The sequence below is a fragment of the Xyrauchen texanus genome, chromosome 13 (genome assembly GCF_025860055.1).
Source record: "Xyrauchen texanus isolate HMW12.3.18 chromosome 13, RBS_HiC_50CHRs, whole genome shotgun sequence".
NCBI lineage: Eukaryota > Metazoa > Chordata > Actinopteri > Cypriniformes > Catostomidae > Xyrauchen > Xyrauchen texanus.
The window spans coordinates 15,116,387-15,136,240 of NC_068288.1; the positions used below are offsets into that span (position 1 = coordinate 15,116,387).

At 39.4% G+C, this 19,854-nt stretch overlaps 1 protein-coding gene across 3 annotated transcripts; it reads left to right on the forward strand.

The window, feature by feature from the left end:
• Positions 1–459: 459 nt before the first annotated feature.
• rae1 (ribonucleic acid export 1) lies at positions 460–14,364 on the forward strand. 3 transcript variants are annotated; one of them, XM_052140987.1, is made up of 13 exons: positions 460–579; positions 762–867; positions 950–1,054; positions 3,626–3,718; positions 6,952–7,038; positions 7,174–7,260; positions 8,632–8,703; positions 8,823–8,930; positions 10,183–10,289; positions 10,427–10,502; positions 10,733–10,927; positions 13,309–13,394; positions 13,980–14,364. In XM_052140987.1, coding segments are annotated over exons 2-13 (1,107 nt in total). In that variant the 5' UTR covers positions 460–579; positions 762–777; the 3' UTR covers positions 13,981–14,364. The 3 variants fall into 3 exon arrangements, with proteins under 3 accessions (XP_051996947.1, XP_051996945.1, XP_051996946.1); XM_052140985.1 differs by lacking the exon at positions 13,980–14,364 and having other exon boundaries at positions 13,309–13,398; XM_052140986.1 differs by lacking the exon at positions 13,980–14,364 and having other exon boundaries at positions 502–568; positions 13,309–13,398.
• Positions 14,365–19,854: the final 5,490 nt, after the last annotated feature.

Genomic DNA, 19,854 nt, shown 5'->3' on the forward strand with positions numbered 1-19,854 from the left:
CACTGATTCTAAGCCCAAATTTAGGCTTTTCTGTATCGATCTAAAGTTCTTCTATGACTCTGTTTGTTCATCATTTAACAAGAAAGCTGCAAAAATTGCTCTGGTTGATTAAAAAATTATTGTTTCACCTCTTGATTTCCTGAAGGTGACAAAAAAAATTGTATTCATTGATTGTATGTTTAATTTCTATTGCTTTAGATGTTTAGTGAATTCGTTTTTAGTAGACTATCTCTGTTTACTGTATCTTGTTTGAAAATGTACTTTATTGCCTTGCTCTACCTCGAGTTTCCTGTTTTATTGAGGTCCTGTATATATGTATCCCCTGTAATTTTTTTGTTGAATAAAAAATAAATAAAAAAATTACAAATTTAAAAAGAAATAAGTACGAGTCCTGAAAGGTCTGGAGAAGGAAAAGAACGCACAGTAGATGGCGGTAATGCTCAATTTTAGAATGCGAGCCGCCAATAAAGAAGAAGAAGAAGAAAGCGCTTCCGGATGAACTGAGCGCCGGAAGTGCTTTTCATCAACGTGAGGCGCTTTTGCTACAGCGGGAGCAAATCAAATATCTGTACGATAATAGTGAGTTTATTTGATTAAATTATTCTGTTATATAATGGGATTATTGTAACCATTACTTGATTATTGTTGGACAATTTTAAAATATAAATGTAATACCTGTATTATATACATTGACGTGAAAGAAAGACCGATTGTAAGGCCATTTGTTGGTGTTTGTGGTGATTTGATTGTTGTTTATTCAGTTCTTAACTGACGGACATGAGTTTATTCGGGACGAATGCGGGTTTTGGGCCCGGGGGAACAGGTGTATTTGGCAGCACCACCACAGATAGTCATAACCCAATGAAGGTATTATGAACACTAATATTATATCCTTCCATATGAGACTCTGTGCCTGATAATCAATTAGAGATGTCCTCTTCCACAACAGGATGTTGAAGTAACATCACCACCCGATGACAGCATTAGTTGCTTGGCGTTCAGTCCTCCTACAATGCCAGGAAACTTTCTCATCGGAGGCTCGTGGGCCAATGACGTAAGCCTTGATATCACAATTACTCTCACTCCCACACAGTCTCACTCTCATCCCAATTATGCCATGGTCCAAATAACTGAGATCACTTATGTTTGATGTGTACATTAACTGAAGCTCCTGACCCGTATCTGCTGATCGGTGTATGTCTAGCATGTCAATAACAATAGAATCAGGTCATCTATATGTGGTGTTCCTCAGACGCTGCTATGAGGCATGAGAGTGACTGACACTCACGCATTTGGATCTAGGGCTGGGCAAAAATATTGATTTTATGCTTAATTGCGATCTTCCTTTGAACAATTTTTATGTAGCTTTTCAAAGTATTTATATCGTTCTTTCTATCCACAACTCTCTTCAATAATGTGTGCATGAATTACTGATGCACCGAAAGGAAAATTCTGGGCCGAAACCGAAAATTCAGAATGCAGTTGGCCGAAAACCGAAAATTATATATATATTTTTTTTAATACCTATTTTAAAATAGTTTTTTTTAAATATAATTGTATTAATATAATACTTTTTAATTAATTTCATGAATGTAATGAATCTGAATTGAAAAACTACAAATCAATATAATGATCACACTTTTATTGAAAGTAACACCAAAATTGGACAGAAAACGTATTATAACAATATTAAATATATTATTGTTTATTCAGTTCTTTAACACACAAATTTAACATATATATATATATATATATATATATATATATTTTTTTTTTACCAATTATCCAATAATTGTAACGTTTTAGAAAACTATAATGATATGCAAAACAGCAGTCAACCAATGAACTTAGCAGCTCTAGTATAGCATCTTACAAATACAAACAGTTTAAATATGCAACACAGTGATTTAATGACAACAGGCAGAACACAGAACGGCAGAGTGCCTCTATTCTGATTATATAAACATATTTCCACTTTAATATAAATTATTGTGCAAAACCGCAGTAATGGAACTAAAACCAACCTCAACTGTAAACGACAGATGTAGCCTCAAGTGAAGAATAAAGTTTTGCGGGGCTAAACATATTTTAATGTAATTGCTATGCACAGGAAATTGGACTGCTTTGTATTTCAGTAAAAGTGTCCGGATTCTCTTCAAGAACAAAAGTTGCTCAGATTTCTGTCAGCTCAAGAACAAGAGATGCTGCACTGAATAATCTCTCTCTCTCTGTGCTGGTGCTTGGGCAGATAAATACCCGTGTGCAGTCCGCACAAGCAATGGAAAGCGATCTTTGTTCATGTACCAGTGGTCAAGAGCATTGCGGCGTTCACGTAATATGAGTGTGAAGCGATCGTCTGTGTTCCGCGACTGCTTTCGGTTCCTTGACTGCTTTCGCGACTGCTTTCGGGCACCCGGTGGACTTTCTGATGCCCTCCTAGGGTAAGTTGGTGCCCTACGCAGACTGCGTAGTACGCGTATAGGGAGCGGCAGTACTGCTTTAAGTGTTTCCACACCGCTGACATCGGCCTTTGCTTGGTAGCGCCGTGATTATGATTAGGTCGATCGAGAGTTAAACCTGAGCACTGAGCGGCAGGGAGGCATATATATATATCGGCTCATATTTTCGGCCTTTTTTTCTCTTTCGGCAAAAACAAAAAATGCCATTTTCGGTCGCCGAAATTTCGGTGCATCCCTAGCATGAATCCATCCCAAATGTGAGTAAAAATGTCTGTGTTTAGCCACTGGCTGGTAATGCTTTAGCTGTCACTCACCAGTGATTGAGTAGTGTGATTATTCACTGCGTGCTGTGAATCAAAGGTTTGACTCTTTCCGTGTTATGTTAGTTCAAAAATGAAATCCACACAATCTATTTGTCATTGAATGTGTCTTTTAATATCCTTTCTGTTCTCAGCAGTCAGGTGTTGATCAAAAACAACAAAAGAAACATTTAATAATAATCAGCAAGGATGCTGTCATGAAGCCATTCGACCAAACACACTTCTGTCAACGTCACTGCCGCTGGTATTAAAGGGACAGTACACCCAAAAATGACAATTCTCATCATTTACTCACCCTCATGCCATCCCAGATGCGTGACTTGTGAATCAGAATCAAAGCATGATGTATGGAATCGTGGTGTGTATTAATCGCAATACTTGGTGTCGTGGGGCTTTTGGGTGAACTGTTCCTTTAACACAGGGGTCGGTAACCTTTTTTTACATTGATTTTTTCTGCAATTATTGTGCTGCCTAGGATGTCAAAATAAATGTCGATACATTGATTATTGATCAGGATGTTATTTTCTTGATAAATTTGAGGCATTTATATTTGAACATTAAATGACATTTAAAATAGAAGAAAATAGAAAATTGTGTGCTTTGAATTCACTGTCAGTTTTCATTCTGTGTAATGTAGTCTGGCGTAATAATAGAATTATTTCACCTCACATTAGAACAGAAAACACGCTTTGTGAATGAGGATTACAAAGAGATAGATTGGCATGCAGGTACAAGGGACTTCATATAAATCAAGTATATGTGTGCTAGTTATTTACCCCTCTGCATCCCATAGTTGCTGACCCTCACTTCATTCACATGTAAAGTATTGTTTCTGTCTGAACACAGGTGCGGTGCTGGGAGGTGCAAGATAATGGTCAAACTGTCCCTAAAGCCCAGCAGATGCACACAGGCCCAGTGCTGGATGTGTGCTGGAGTGATGTGAGTAATCGTCTCAGACAGAATAATGACATATTTTGATTGGCCTGGAATGAAAGGATCCAAAGGCAATCCATCGTTTCTGTAGCTGTAATGAACGCCAGTGGTTCTCAAGATGGCTTCAAAGGATTTAAAATGGGATGTATTAAGATGTTGTTACTGGTATACCATAAATTGCACTGGTGTGTATATACACTCATCGACCACGTTATTAGGCACACCTGTACACCTACAGCCTCAGCTTTCTGTTCTTGGCTGACCGAAGTGGAATCCGACATGGTCTTCTACTGTTGTAGCACATCTATTTTTTTCCTGACCTGTATCTGCATGATCTTATGCACTGCTGTCACACGTTTGGCTGATTAGATAGTCGCATGAATAAGTAGCTGTACGGGTGTTCCTAATAACAGGGATCGATGTTTGAATTTGGCTTTTTCAAACTGAAGTCCTGGAAAACACTTGAAAATAGCAATTGTTACCAAGAGGTGCTTAAAGTTCTTGAATTATAGACAATCTTAAAATACGTTACTTAAGTCATTTTAATAAATTAAATATATTTTGTTACTGCTGAAGCAGCGCGTAGACGGTGCTGTCATGTGACACCTGTTACTTTTGTCAGCGCTGTTCAGAACGGGCCACTCACAATCAAGTGTTGCTGGAGGATTTAAATATACTGTATATAATTTATAGATTCTGCTGTGGCGAGTGAATCAGTTTTAATGAAACGTTACTCTCCAGAGGGAAAAGATGAGATGGAAAACATTAAATGCAGATCAATGGAGGATTCAGTTTGTGATTCGTCTAGCGCCCCCTTGTGTGAAGACAAACAGAATAGGTCATTTCTGACAACATTTGGGTCAGAATCAAGATATGTTGACAAACATGTCCATTGATGTTTTTTAGTTATGAAAAAACTTTCACATAGCGAAAAAAAAAAAGTATAATTTGTAACCTAACCTTTAATGATGTCAAATGAATTGACTCTGTTTTGTAAATATTTTATAAAATATATTTGAAATTGTGAATTGGCTGAAACACTCCTTCATCTGGTGCAGCACTTCTGTGACATGTGAAGTGATTTGTGTATTTATTTTGTTCTTGTTAACAGCAGCATTAGTGCAAGGCCGAACAAGTGTGCACAAAATCTAAACAAAATAATTATTAATAAATTAAAAAGAATGTTTGTCCCTTGATGTCATGGCATTGGTGTCATCAATGATAAAACCTTTTTGGAAAATAATTTAAGGTCAAAGTTCAGAGGCTGCTTAAATAACATGCTAAGAAAAATCCCTATCTGCATAAAGTTATTAATTCACATTTTAACTCATAGTTTCACACAAAAATATTTGGTGTTGTACCCCTTTGAACTACAGTCACGTTGTCCTTTATGAATAAAAATAATGTCAACATGTTATAAAGTGTTTACCCTCAGCATTAATAGGCAAAAACTGAACCGCATAGAAAATTTCTATATTTTGTAAGTTGGAAAGTCATGTTTTTTTTTGAGAATGACCCATTTATAATTTGGGTCAGTTCCTCATAAATCTGTTGAGTGACTTCAGAAAACATGGAGCTCATCACGAGTCTTTAGGACTTTATCCAGTCATATCTGTTTATCTCGGAGATCAGTGATGGTCGGAGGGATCGCCAATAACTGATGCCTTTGACCATGTCACAACTAGTTTTCTATTAATGTATTTTTATTATTATTAAACTATTATTATCATCAAATTCATATTTCCCTAGACGCACAGACATGCGCTTGAAGAAACACTTTATTATATTATTAAGAACAGAAAGCGCCTATGTGCATGTGTGTTTGTGCAAGGCGTGACGTGGAACACACGTATGTAAACATTTCTCACTCTTTCTTTCTGTCTTCTGAATTTCACTTTGCATGAACAGTTTCATCTAGGAATGCTGTAAATGACCTCAGACATCTCATCTCAGTTCACTTTATTCCCACAGAACAGTTTATTGTGAACGCAACTCTGCAGCCGATACATCTGTGATTAAAACACAAAATAATACAAACATACCTCCAACCATGATTTATATTTCAGTGATTATTATCATCATTATAATTATTGTTTTTAGATCTTAATATATATTAGTAATTTTCAACCGTTGTCATGATTCTTGCCTGACGGTAAATGGAAATGTGGAAATTCCCGTCCGGTAGAGAATGCCCAGATGAAGGAGGTTCATTGTCAGAGAGCAAAACTGCTGCAAAACACATTTTAATTGCACTTAATTATTTTCCAGTTTCATTTGAATTTTGGTTCAAATAAATAAAAAATAAAGTTCAAAGTTTGAAATCAAGGTGACTTGCTTTATTGTGTAGGTTTAACCCTAACCCTGCTTAACGGAAATTACCCCATAGTACCACCTAGCGTCCAACCAGCGCTAATTCCGGCGTTCATCGGTTTCCTGTGGAGTTTGTTTTCTGCGACCGACCGACCAATCAAAACTTGGTCCACCAAAACTCCTCCCATCGACTAACGTTTGGCCGACTATTAGTGGGCAGCCCTACTTGGGATATATGTAAATATCTGTTATGTAGCTTCTGTAGGGCATTATATACATTTAATTTAAAAATATATAATATTTAATCTGTCATATTTTTATAAATTCTGAAAGGGGCGTGTAAACTTATGCACGCACCTATACAGTCATTATAGTTTTGTGCATTCCTTTTTATCTCATTCTCAAAATCATAATTATTTACTGTATATAGTTATATTGATTTTAGAAAATGATTTTATTTACCTGTCTGTCTTTGACTGTTGACAATCTGTAATTTGGCAACTAAACAGCCGTTTATCTCCTAAATGATTCAGATATGAGCCAATGGCTTCATAGTCGTTTTCTTTTAGTCTGATGCCCTGCTGTAAACTCCTGCTGTTTTTATTCAGTTCTTTATGATTTTAGTTTTTCTGAATTTGCAGCATTTTTAATGTAAGATGTTTCGCATTAATACGAGACTGCTTAACTCAAAGCCAGCTAGAAGGCCTCGCCAGGGACATCAGACCCTGAGTCCCTAATGTCATAAATCCCCCTCCGAAGGGCCCTTAGAAGGGAAGCCGCCTCATGTAATGGTTATATTTTCTTTTAAGTCTTAGGCCCATATGTGCTTGTGTTCCATAAGTAATATTCATGATAAAATCAAAGAGACCTGCATGTCATTTACCTGTTCAAATTGTCTTGCCTAGCTGTGTGGTGTTTTGTATAAACAGGATGGAAGTAAAGTCTTTACAGCCTCATGTGACAAAACTGCTAAGATGTGGGATCTGAACAGCAATCAGGCCATCCAGATAGCACAGGTGAGCTGATCAAGTTCATGTGCAGTATAGCATGATGATTAATCTATTAGATCATATGCCAAACGCACTGATTTCAGTACCATTTGTATTGAGTTGCAATATGATAACCGGTCCCGCAACCTTTTCTTCTACCAGCATGATGGCCCAATCAGGACAATTCACTGGATAAAAGCCCCAAACTATAGCTGTATCATGACTGGCAGCTGGGACAAAACACTGAAGGTACTGAAACATCTTAACTACCCATATAGGAATGGTTCATCCAAAAATAAAAAGTAATTTACTCACCCTCCTGTTGTTCCAAACACATACGACTGTTTCTGTTTAACACAAAATTGGGTCTGGAAAGAAAATAATCTACTGACCTGTTTCAAGTGACATCACTGTATGACCACGCCACCATGTTTGTGTCCAAAATTCAAAATAACTTCCATGTGCTGCACTGTGGGATGCGACAAAAGCCTTCATCAGGAGCTAAAAGAGCTCTTGCGTTCATGCAGATGGGATCATCAAGACATTCTTCTCCCTTCCCAGTAGGGGGCGATATGCTTGAAGAATGTGAATCACTGACAACAAATTTATTGTGAAAGTGGTGATTTTATAGTAAAATGGACCAATATTGATCTGTTTCTCACCCACACTTGTCATATCACTTCTGAAGACATGGATTAAACCACTGAAGTCATATGGATTACTTTTATGTGATTTTTGTACCTTTTACCCCCACAGAGCCCTCCGCCTCATTGCTTCGGTCTCTATGTAAACCCAGACTGACTCGGAGACAGCCTAAAATACTCAGAACTGTGGCAAGTTATCCAAGATGCCAGGAACAACATATTTACCAACAACCTTGAAAAACTGCACAAATGTTGATTGGAGAATTGTTGCTGTTTTAGATGCTACATATGGCCACAACAAATATTGATTTAAGGTTTTATATGAATAAATTAAAACCATTCATGGCATTATTTTTGAGAGAATCCTCACTATAAACAAATGTTCACAACTTCCTCAAAACGTTTTGCACAGTAGTGTAGTTGGAGTAGATATATTTTATTTAACCCATTTGGAAATGTGGTTTCACTCCACGTTCAGAAACTGAGTGCTAAAATGTACAGTCATGAAATAAAATATTAAAATACATAATAATAATAATAAAAACTGGCCTATTGTAATTATTAAACTCCACAAGGCTAAAAATAGTGTCAATAGTAGTCCATGTGATTCGTGAGTTAAATTCCAAGTCTCCGAAGGCATATGGTGTTTGAGATTTAGAGAAACAAACTGAAATGTGTTTTACAGTGAAAGTTTTGACACCCCCAGAGCTGCTCTCATACATATGAGAATACGATATCAAGTCACATGCACTGCTTTAAAGCTAAAGACATGATAAAAGGGTGTCATTATCCATTGCCCTTGTTTGGATTATCTGGGTTTGGAACAACATGAGTGTGAGTAAATAATGATTTTCATTTTTTCTATTTTCGGGGTAACTACTGCTTTAAAGACTGTACCTGAACTGCTGCTTTCCACATAATTTACAGAGTCTAGATTATCACAGTGTGTCTTCCTTTCATTTTCTTGTTTTGACAGTTTTGGGATACGCGTTCCCCAAACCCAATGATGTCACTGCAGATGCCGGAGAGGTGTTACTGTGCTGATGTGGTAATGTAATCATATTGAAGAGTTGACTGTCCCTTCCTTTTGCAATGTGTAATTGACCATTGTGTATGTAGAGGAGAGTGGTTTCAAAAATAAAGAAATGTTTTTTCTCTATTGTATAGGTATATCCTATGGCTGTAGTGGCCACTGCGGAACGAGGCCTTATCGTTTACCAGTTGGAAAATCAGCCCTCAGAGTTTCGACGCATAGATTCGCCACTGAAGCATCAGGTCAGTGTTGGTTCATTTCTTAACACTCCCTCTTCGAAGTAAATTAATTGCAACTTCAAGAATTTACCAAACTGCATAATTTTTGTCATGGGAAGATATTATAGATAGATTTATTTTGCGATAACAACCGTTGACTGTACATTATCCCGCTTACTACATGGCTACTAACCAAATAAATAAGTAAAAAGGACTTCATATTGTGAATCGGACCATCTGACTCCTCGTTATTCCACCCATTACAAGACTACTTGCCGAATAAATAAATGCAGTTTAAACTTTGATTTGAGTTGAAATAATTGCATTAGCTTGTAGAGATCGCACCGTGACCCGAGGAGCAGGAGAGACGGCTCGCAGAACACAGATGAGCGTCTGATACGTATAAATCCCCAGATGTGCGGTTGTTACAGAGCAATATCTGACCACTGGATGGCGCCATTGACCAATCAGAATAGAGTATTCCAGAGAGCCGTGTAATGTTTTTTTAACAATGTTGTTTTAGGATAAAATACAACATATATTAACAGGCTATTATTATCATCATCGTGATCATTTTGCAACATTCTAATGGAGGCTAAAGAGTAGACATGCACAGAAGAGAAACTTCTTGTTCAAGAACCATTTCTGAGGTTGTACTGAATTACTGTCTGACACATGACAATTCACCTTTAGTCCCAATATGCAGCATTCTCGTAGACGACACTATTCTTGCAAATTGTTCCCAGATGACTGACAGAAATCGTCATATGTGCTTGAGTGCCAAAGTACCAGTAAACCTCTGAACATACAGCGAATAAGACACGTGCACAGACGGCTTTTCTTTCGTCTGTTCTTCAAAATATAATCAAGTGTGTTTATTCAAATGCACGTCTTTGTGTCTAACAGCATGTCTTGCCATTTGTCACTCAGAGATGTCTTACAGGTCGCCTGCAACAGTGGCAGATTCATGAGCAAAATTACCCACCACTGCGCATGACCCACATTTTGTGGGTGGCAGGTGCTAATATCATACCCTGTTGTAGATCCTCTTAAAAGGTCTCCTTCCTTCAAGTGCCTCTTTGGGAGCACCCAAACTACATGTCAGAAAGGGGCTTATGTAGTTGCCCTGCATGAACTTGTGAGAGCTCAACCATGATTCATTGATTAGCCGATGGTCCATTTCACCTCTTGTTAATCAGTCTGAGTTTTTTTCGTCTACAGATACTATTGCAAACACTCTTGGTGTGTTTTAACTTGTGTGTCTTCTGTTTAACAGCACCGCTGTGTGGCTATCTTTAAGGACAAGCAGAGTAAACCTACAGGTTTTGCATTGGGCAGCATTGAAGGACGAGTTGCCATTCACTACATAAACCCACCTAACCCGTGAGTCACTCTCCGATCACTATCCAGTCCACAATTAGTTCAGCTGTTTTTTTTTGTCTTTTTGCTACTTTTAAAGTCATTATGTCTAATGAAGTAACATGGGATATATATATATGCGCATATTTTTTTTAACCCAGGGCCAAGGACAATTTCACCTTTAAGTGCCACAGGTCCAATGGAACCAACACTGCCACACCCCAAGATATTTATGCTGTGAGTGATCCTGTTACTGTGGAGAAATGCTCATAATTTTGAAGTGCAATTGATTGCATATAGAACATCTAGTCTGGTCTAAGTTTGGCCAGTATTTCATTATCAAAGTAGGGGGGGACAAACTCTGTGCATACTCTACCTGTTCTCCAATAACCAGCGTTAACCATCGAATAAGCAGAATTTACTGTCTTCTCTGTGCTTGTTTACATAATTTGTCCTCTCTGTTTTAGGTAAATGCAATCTCCTTCCACCCTGTCCATGGCACTCTGGCGACAGTAGGCTCTGATGGGCGCTTTAGTTTCTGGGATAAAGATGCTCGCACGAAGCTGAAGACCTCTGAACAATTGGATCAACCAATAACAGCATGTTGCTTCAATAACAATGGGAACATATTTGCCTATGCCTCCAGCTATGACTGGTCCAAGGTACAATCTTGAATACATTTAGCATAGAGAGTTTTGTTTAATAGAATAAAATAACAACCTTTTGCTGATCACCAAGTTTAGAGAATTGTCATTGGATGTATGATGAAGTCGGAGGTGAGCAAGCCACGTGCAACTGTGGTAAGGAACACAAAACTCCATAAGATGTATATGGCGTATAACTTAATAGCGGAGTTATAAAATATGAGAAGTGTTTCCGGTTCTGACAGAACTAATCAAAGCAGCCTAATTGTGTGTTGGAGGATAAATGAGGTGTATGTCTGGCTAAATAGAGTCTTTAGTCTAGACTTAAACTGCGAGAGTGTGTCTGAGTCCCGAACGGTGTTTGGGAGACTATTCCATAGTTTAGGAGCCAAATCTAGGATCTAGCTAGGATCTACCTCTTTTATGGATTTTGATATTCTAGTTTATAATAACAGGCCAGAATTTTAGTGAACGTGTTGGAATATAGTGTGGTAGAAGGTCACTTAATTACTGTGAAACTAGACTATTCAAAGCTTTAAGTAATTTACTCAATTTTAAATTAATCAGAAACTCAACAGGTATCCAATGAAGCGATGATAAAAGGGAACTGATATGATCATATTTCTTGGTTCCAGTCTGCACAAGTTTATTGATCTTGCTGGACATCCTCCCAGTAATGCATTACGATAATCTAACTCATGAACGCATGAATTCGTTTTTCTGTATCAGCAACAGAGCATGTGCCGTAATTTAGCACTATTTGGAAGAGGTTCTGAGATTACAGGAAACACCTCTTTTAGGAGTTTAGTAGATATGGGGTCTAGCGTACATGTTGATACTTTAGGTTTTGTTAGCTCTTCATGACCTATGACAGCAAAGGACTGAATTTGCTCAAAGGGAATAATACGAGACTGTCTACTGGGACACTGTGGCAGACAGTTGCATAATTGTCATTTTGTTTCTGATGGTTTTAATTTTATCAGTAAAGATATTCATGAAGGCATTACTACTGTGCTGCGATTGAATATCTGGTTCGGTTGAAGCTTTGTTTCTTGTCAATTTAGCCACTGTACTGAATAAACGCAGACAGTATTTGAGTTTGCTCATATGCTGACCTGACAGATGTGTGTAGCTGGAGATGCTGTCCTTCCATGCACCACAAAATACCCCTTATTTTGTATTCCGAGAGCACGAGTGTGATCATTGTACCATGGTGTGGGAACTGTCTTCAATCGAAGGGGGGCGACACTATCTAGAGAAAACTGTATCCATATTTTCTATGACTACATGAAGTTCTACATAACATTATTAGTGGAGCTATCTTTAGTGGTCAAAAGAGTTGTTCTACCTGATCGAGTGTGTGGTGTAGATTGAGTGACCTTTGCTAAATGCAGCACACAAGAGATGAGGTAATGATCTGAGATGCCATTGTCCTGCAGTAGAATTGAAGTAACCATGTCACAGTTCTGTTTGTTGTTGCTGTGGTTTACTACAAATACCATGTTTAAAGGTGCAATCAGTCATTTTTTTCCTCATTAAAAAGTTTTACTCAAAGTAAAAAAAAGTACCATTGCATCTGCAACTGAAAACTTGATTTTGAATGGTGCTTCTTCCACACCACTAGGTGTCACTGTAGTCCAAGATGACACAATCAAAAATTTACTGAGTGCACCTTTAAACTATTGTCACTGTAGTGAAATCATATGTTTTGTAACCATGTAGAACCAGTTGTTTTTTGTAAGGGCAAACCTGTCGAAGTGTTGTATTGTACCTATTGTGGTTCTGTTATATAGGTTGATCTTCATGATCACTTCTCTCTTTTAGAACAGACACAGATATAGATGTGACTTCACTCTTTCTCTGCATGTTTGTGGGAGGGAGAAAGAGCTCTGTGACCATCATTGTTCATGTAGAAATAATGCAAAAGCAACTAATAACCGATAAGAATTACCACAATAGAAATGTTACAGTTTTGGTCAATTTTAAAATATAACCTTTTGAAAGCACACTGAACCATGAAGAAAATGCAACATTGTAACTAGTTTATCCCCTGTTTCGGAAGAAATCCAGCAAGGCACAGGTATGAAAACACCCTAAATCACTCTGTTTATACTCATATGAACAGACCGTGGTACTCATGTTATTCCGGCGAGCTCCATGTGACAGGAGTTGAGTATTTTGGTGAGTTTGTATGTATGTCACCACTGCACCGTTTAGTATCGGCAAGTGTGTCATACCTCCGACTGAAGAGACCGAGATCTCAGCAAAAACTCTTGACTTTCAGCCAAAATCCAGTTGTCATGAGGTTTATCTCTTGTGGAATTGTATTTGTATCTTACTAGTGACCTCGGTGGCAGTCTGGTTAGTGCTCACTTTGATCTTTTCTTCTGTGGTAACAGGGACACGAGTACTACAATCCCCAGAAAAAGAATTATATCTTCTTGAGGAACGCGGCTGAGGAGCTGAAGCCACGGAATAAGAAATGGTGAGATCGGGCTATCCATTACGATGAAGATGATGTCTTACATCGGGCAGGGCCGGGTGTGCTGCCTGCCTTGCCCTGACTTTGCTCCTTGTGCAATTTTGATTCTTTCTGAGGCCTTTCTTTGGTATCTCATAATGCAGGGAGGCTGGTTGTTTTTGCTCTTAGCTTGCAGGGATTATGTTATGGAAGATCAAATAAACGTACATTTCTAAAATGATGGATAGAAAGGGTTAGGATAAGGAGACTCCGATTCAGTTAAGAAGTAAATGTTTTTACATTTGAACTGGTGAAAAACCACCATTGCTAGGAATTAATGTTTCTGTGCTTTTAGTAGCTGTTATGTGCTTTTAGTGCTTTTAGTAGCTGTTATGTTAATACATTTAGTTATTTTTCCATTCATAATTTAATCTCCAATACAGGAAAATCACTTTAAAATCTTGGAGCGTTGGAATAATCCTACGGAAAAATGTTAGAGAATAAAGTTTGCATTAATGTTAACCTTCATGCATCTGTTATGTGTATACTTTTGCTCATGGAAAACATGAAATAAACATACTGACTGACGCCTGACCCTCCTGTCTTTAGAACCGTCAAGCTTCATCACATCTTGGAAGACCTGCATTAGTGTGTATAAAAGAAAGAGACCCCATTTGGCTAACACCTGGACCAATGGCGTGGCAATGAATATTTTTTGTGGACCAATCAGAAGGGGCCAACTGCTAATAAGCAATGGTGATGTGAGCAGTGGCTTTTCAGATGACTGAGGAAACTATGCTTTGGTATTCTTGTTGTAATTTAATGTACCTTTTTCTTCATGAAGTTATTCATTACATGCAGCTGTTTTTTTTTTATATACCACCTTCAAAACAAAATGCATTTTCACCTCGGCTTTATTCTCTCTGCTTGGTCTGGAATTAGATTGCTTGTGAAAAGAATTATAATAAATGCATCCAAAGCTTTCACTGCATTTTGATATTTCTCGTCTTATTATCTTAAAGGCAGAAATAAAGTTTTATTTTAAAAAGGATATAAACATTGCGCTTGGAAACTAGTTTCCATTATGATCTTTTATCTTAAGAAAAATGAGTTTGTCAAACTGGTATATTGAAAAACATGAGGCAGGCCATATGATGCCCACCTAGGGCCATGGCAGGGTTCCCTTTTTAGTCGGTCACTTCAGTGCTGCGTCAGTAGCTGATGCTATGGGAGCTCCTCGCAGGAGTGCTGATCTCTGAAACTCTTTACAATCATGGGAATCTCATTGGCACATTGCGCTTGGCACACTGTGTGTGCGCAAACGTATAAACTAGAGCAAAGTCTGGAAACCAGACATATTCGAATTTCTGCCCTCAACGGCGAGCTGATGAGTATTCTAGAGATGGGTGGATCAATCCTAAAGTATCAATACTTTAGATACTGATGATGTATCGAAAGGATCGATTCTCAAATTAAAGTATCGATCCTACTTAGGATTTTTAACACAAGTGATTTCTACTTGCCGTGAATATTTATAGTATAGTAATATGTACTTAAGGTGAATAGAGGCTATTCTTCCGCTGTACACGTGCAAACAAGTCATCAGCGTTCACTCAGAGCACACTCGGTGCAGGATTAAAGAGGGATGCGTGTGCATGACTGAGGTCATGGCTGACAGGAAAAGAAGCATCACTCTCCACTAAACCATTATGAAGCTACATGTGACAGTCAAAACACAATACGCCATTGTGGCAATACCACAAACATGACAAAGCATCTCAAATCAAACGTCCTAAAGAGCATGACGAAGTACAGCTGCGGCGAACAGGAGGTTACTCAGACATGATCCCCGTCGTCAGGCATGAGGCAGAGATCTTCACCAGAATCCCTTCAGAGAGGCAGGCATTATCCAGATACACAGTGGTGATTATTTGAATAAGAAATTAAGATATTAGATATTTCACGAGGAGAATGTGACTTATAAAATGCTGTGTATTTCAGTATAAAGGATTAGACTGGACATTTTAATTTATATGGTAAGATTTCTATCAATACATTTTAATAAATTTAGCTTTAGCCTACTGTATGTCTATTTTTGTCACCTGGTATGTAATGGTGGATGTTCTTAATGAAATAATGATACATTATTTATACATAATATAACAATTATTTTAGTAGTTTAAATGTGACGTAATACCTGTTCGAGAGTTTTACTGCCATTTATAAATTCTTGTCCACCTCTAGCACAGCTTTGAAGACATATGTAATATATTTTATAGATGACTCGCAGGATCAGAAATTACAAGAAGCCTTGGAGAGTTGATCGTGACGGACCTCCAGCCAATCTCGCTTGTATTCATCAAGACTCTTGATCCATGTTATCAAATCCCTAGTCGAAAATGGTTGATGAGGGAACATTAACTAAATATATTCTGACTGTAAAGCCAAAGTAATGGAAACATTACAACATGTAAATCATGTGATTCTCATAACGGACATGTGGACCTCAAGGTCAGCAGAGGCACACTGTGTCCTGTCATTATATTGACAACTGGCAAATGCAGGAATTTGTCTTGAAATTGCCTACAATTTCAGTGCACAGCTGACAACATTAGTGCGGAGCTGAAAAGAGTATCTGATGAATGGGGCATGACTCAACAGGCGCTTACATTTATGCATTTAGCAGCTGCTTTTATCCAAAGCGACTTACAGAGCACTTATTACAGGGACAATCCCCCCAGAGCAACCTGGAGTTAAGTGTCTTACTCAAGGACACAATGGTGGTGACTGTGGGGATCAAACCAGCAACCTCCTGATTACCAATGTATTATACAGTGCACTTATTACAGGGACAATCCCCCCGGAGCAACCTGGAGTTAAGTGTCTTACTCAAGGACACAATGGTGGTGACTGTGGGGATCAAACCAGCAACCTTCTGATTACCAATGTATTATACAGAGCACTTATTACAGGGACAATCCCCCCAGAGCAACCTGGAGTTAAGTGTCTTACTCAAGGACACAATGGTGGTGACTGTGGGGATCAAACCAGCAACCTCCTGATTACCAATGTATTATACAGTGCACTTATTACAGGGACAATCCCCCCGGAGCAACCTGGAGTTAAGTGTCTTACTCAAGGACACAATGGTGGTGACTGTGGGGATCAAACCAGCAACCTTCTGAGTACCAATGTATTATACAGAGCACTTATTACAGGGACAATCCCCCCGGAGCAACCTGGAGTTAAGTGTCTTACTCAAGGACACAATGGTGGTGTCTGTGGGGATCAAACCAGCAACCTTCTGAGTACCAATGTATTATACAGAGCATTTATTACAGGGACAATCCCCCGGAGCAACCTGGAGTTAAGTGTCTTACTCAAGGACACAGTGGTGGTGTCTGTGGGGATCAAACCAGCAACCTTCTGAGTACCAATGTATTATACAGTGCACTTATTACAGGGACAATCCCCCCGGAGCAACCTGGAGTTAAGTGTCTTACTCAAGGACACAATGGTGGTGACTGTGGGGATCGAACCAGCAACCTTCTGAGTACCAATGTATTATACAGTGCACTTATTACAGGGACAATCCCCCCGGAGCAACCTGGAGTTAAGTGTCTTACTCAAGGACACAATGGTGGTGTCTGTGGGGATCAAACCAGCAACCTTCTGAGTACCAATGTATTATACAGTGCACTTATTACAGGGACAATCCCCCCAGAGCAACCTGGAGTTAAGTGCCTTACTCAAGGACACAATGGTGGTGACTGTGGGGATCAAACCAGCAACCTTCTGATTACCAGTTCTGTGCTTTAGCCCACTACACCACCACCACTCCACCACAGACAATGGTCATTACATGGTTTCTGCAGTGCATAATGTGTTTTGCCCACACTTTGAACTTGGTGGTCAAAGATGCGATAAAAGCATCTCCTGAAATCTGTCACCACCTGGAAAAATGCAAAAGCGTTTTATCTTTTTTCCACCATAGCATAAAAGCCACAGAGAAGCTTAAACGGATAAAGCAACTGAAGGTGGCAGAACATAAACTGATTAATTCAGATGAAACCAGGTGGAATTTAGTCTTCTACATGTTGGAAAGACTACAAGAAAACGGGAACCAATTACCACAGCATTCTGTCTACTTGGGAAGAGCGACCTGTGCTTTTCCAATGAACTGCTGGCTATTGTGGCCTTGAGACGTTTTGAAGAGGCAACATGAGCAGTCTAAGCAGAAAAACACGTTTCTGTCTCAAAGGTCATTTCCCTTGTGTCACTGCTTTTTAGAGCAACCGTTGTGAGCGTCAAGGGAGCTCTCTTGCCACGGAACTGTACACTGCCTTGCTGCCAGCACCTTCCTTGGCATTAGGTTAAAGCATCTTGCATTTCTTGACAAATATCACGTAGAAGTCGTGAAAAAGCAGCTCCCACTAGAAGCTGTCTCAACATCTGCCTCTGTACCTACAGCAAGTTGTGCCTCATCAGTGACTCCAATGACCCCATGTACTGCCTCAGCTACAGCTAAAGGAGGCATATGGGAGGATTTTGACTTCCAAGTTCTGTCAGAGAAACATCATCAATGGACAAGCACTGATTCGATAATTGAAATGCGCCACTATGCAGAGGAAAAGATAATTCCCCGCAGCCATGACCCATTGGTTTGGTGGAGAAACAGTGAACAAACCTTCCCATCTCTCCGCAGACTAGCAAAGAAACATCTTTGAATCACTGCATCATCTGTACCTTCTGAGAGAATTGATCAGTCAAAGAAGACACGGACTCGAGAGGAAACATGTCAGCATTCTCTTCCTGCACAGAAACCAATAAAGGGGAAGGAAAGTAGAAACATTGTGACAATTATATAAAGTTTGAATATGGTTTGTTTGATTCAATAATGTTAAAAAGTCCATTGTAGTTTATTTAATATTAATAATGATGGCTTTCAAAAATGCACTATGGACTTTAAAATCACATACACACACAAACATTTCACAGACGATATTGGTCTTGAAAGTACTTTGTATCGGATCGAAATGAAAATGAGCGGTATCGCCCATCCCTAGTGTGTTCTGCCTGTTTGTGCTCAGATGAACAGCATATCCTTTGAACACTTCTGTGTTGACTTGTGTTGCTGAAATAAGGCACTTACCATAAATGTTTCAAGTTTTTCGCTTGAGCCTCTGAAAACCAACAAACAACAGGAACCCCGTGTCCTCATGCCTGCTAGGGGGAGGCATGGTGTTGTCTTTGGAGGATCTCCAGATGGTACAAAACACCGTGTGGTGGGGTGAGCAAGAGACGGACGCAGTGGGTGTGGCGTTAAGCCTCAAGGAAATAATGACACAAAATATAAAAGAAGTGGCATCTGCATGGTGAAAGGTGGTGTCGTGTAGAATGGGGAGTGTCCAAAAGAGGATCAAGGACATGGGCGGGGTCCGAAGGCTGCACTCGCTTCCCTTTATGGACCGTGGCGTGAGGGGCAGCGGCTCCATTGTTGGCCTGTCTTCCTGGAGCCGTAGCGAGTGTGAGGGGAAGGTGGCCCAACATCCATACCCGTCAGCCACTATGCATGCTCTGAGGCCGTCAATCTGTGCATCTTATCACGTGACTTGAGCGCGTTACCGTGGAGACGTAGCGCGTGTGGAGGCGTCGTGCTATTCTCTGCGGCATCCACACACAACTCGCCGCACACCCCACCGAGAGCGAGAACCATATTATAGAAACCACGAGGAGGTTACCCCATGTGGCTCTACCCTCCCTAGCAACCGGGCCAATTTGGTTGCTTAGGAGACCTGACTGGAGTCACTCAGCATGCCCTGAATACAAACTCACAACTCCAGGTGTGATAGTCAGCGTCAATACTTGCTGAGATACCCACCCCATTGGCCACCCCACTCGCAATTGTTGTTTTAGTAAATTTATCTATGTGTTCTGAATGTTCTTAGAATTATATTTTAACAATGTTCTGTCTGTGGAACGATCCAAAAACACTTTAAACTGCACCACAGCCCATTGACTAGACTAGTTTTCCCCTCAGCCTCATTGTCACTCTCATTTAATTGGAGGGTGTAAGGAACATAGGGTGACCAGACGTCCCGAAATCCAAGCAGTTGTCTCGAATCCCGAATCCTGCCCTAATTGTCCTGAAAATTAGAACAAAGTCTCAAGAGCAGACTCTCGAGTAGTTATAGTGTGATAGAATATTAAAAATTGCTCATTGCCGTCCTGCAGCCAGCTCCTGTCGGCTGCTCATAGACAGTAAAAGAACGTAGAGAGCTGCAGTAGACTACGTAGACTACGTAGGCGGCAAGGCGCGAATTTCATGCTCAAAAAAGTCACAAGGAGTGATTTGATTGGATGTTGCTGATGTTAAAGCGCAGTGTTTGTTTTATTTGTTTCATGACACTTGAGTTCAATGGTTTTTTTTATTTGTATTTCCGTGTTTACATGACAGACAGTCATTTCATTCAGAATTCCTCAA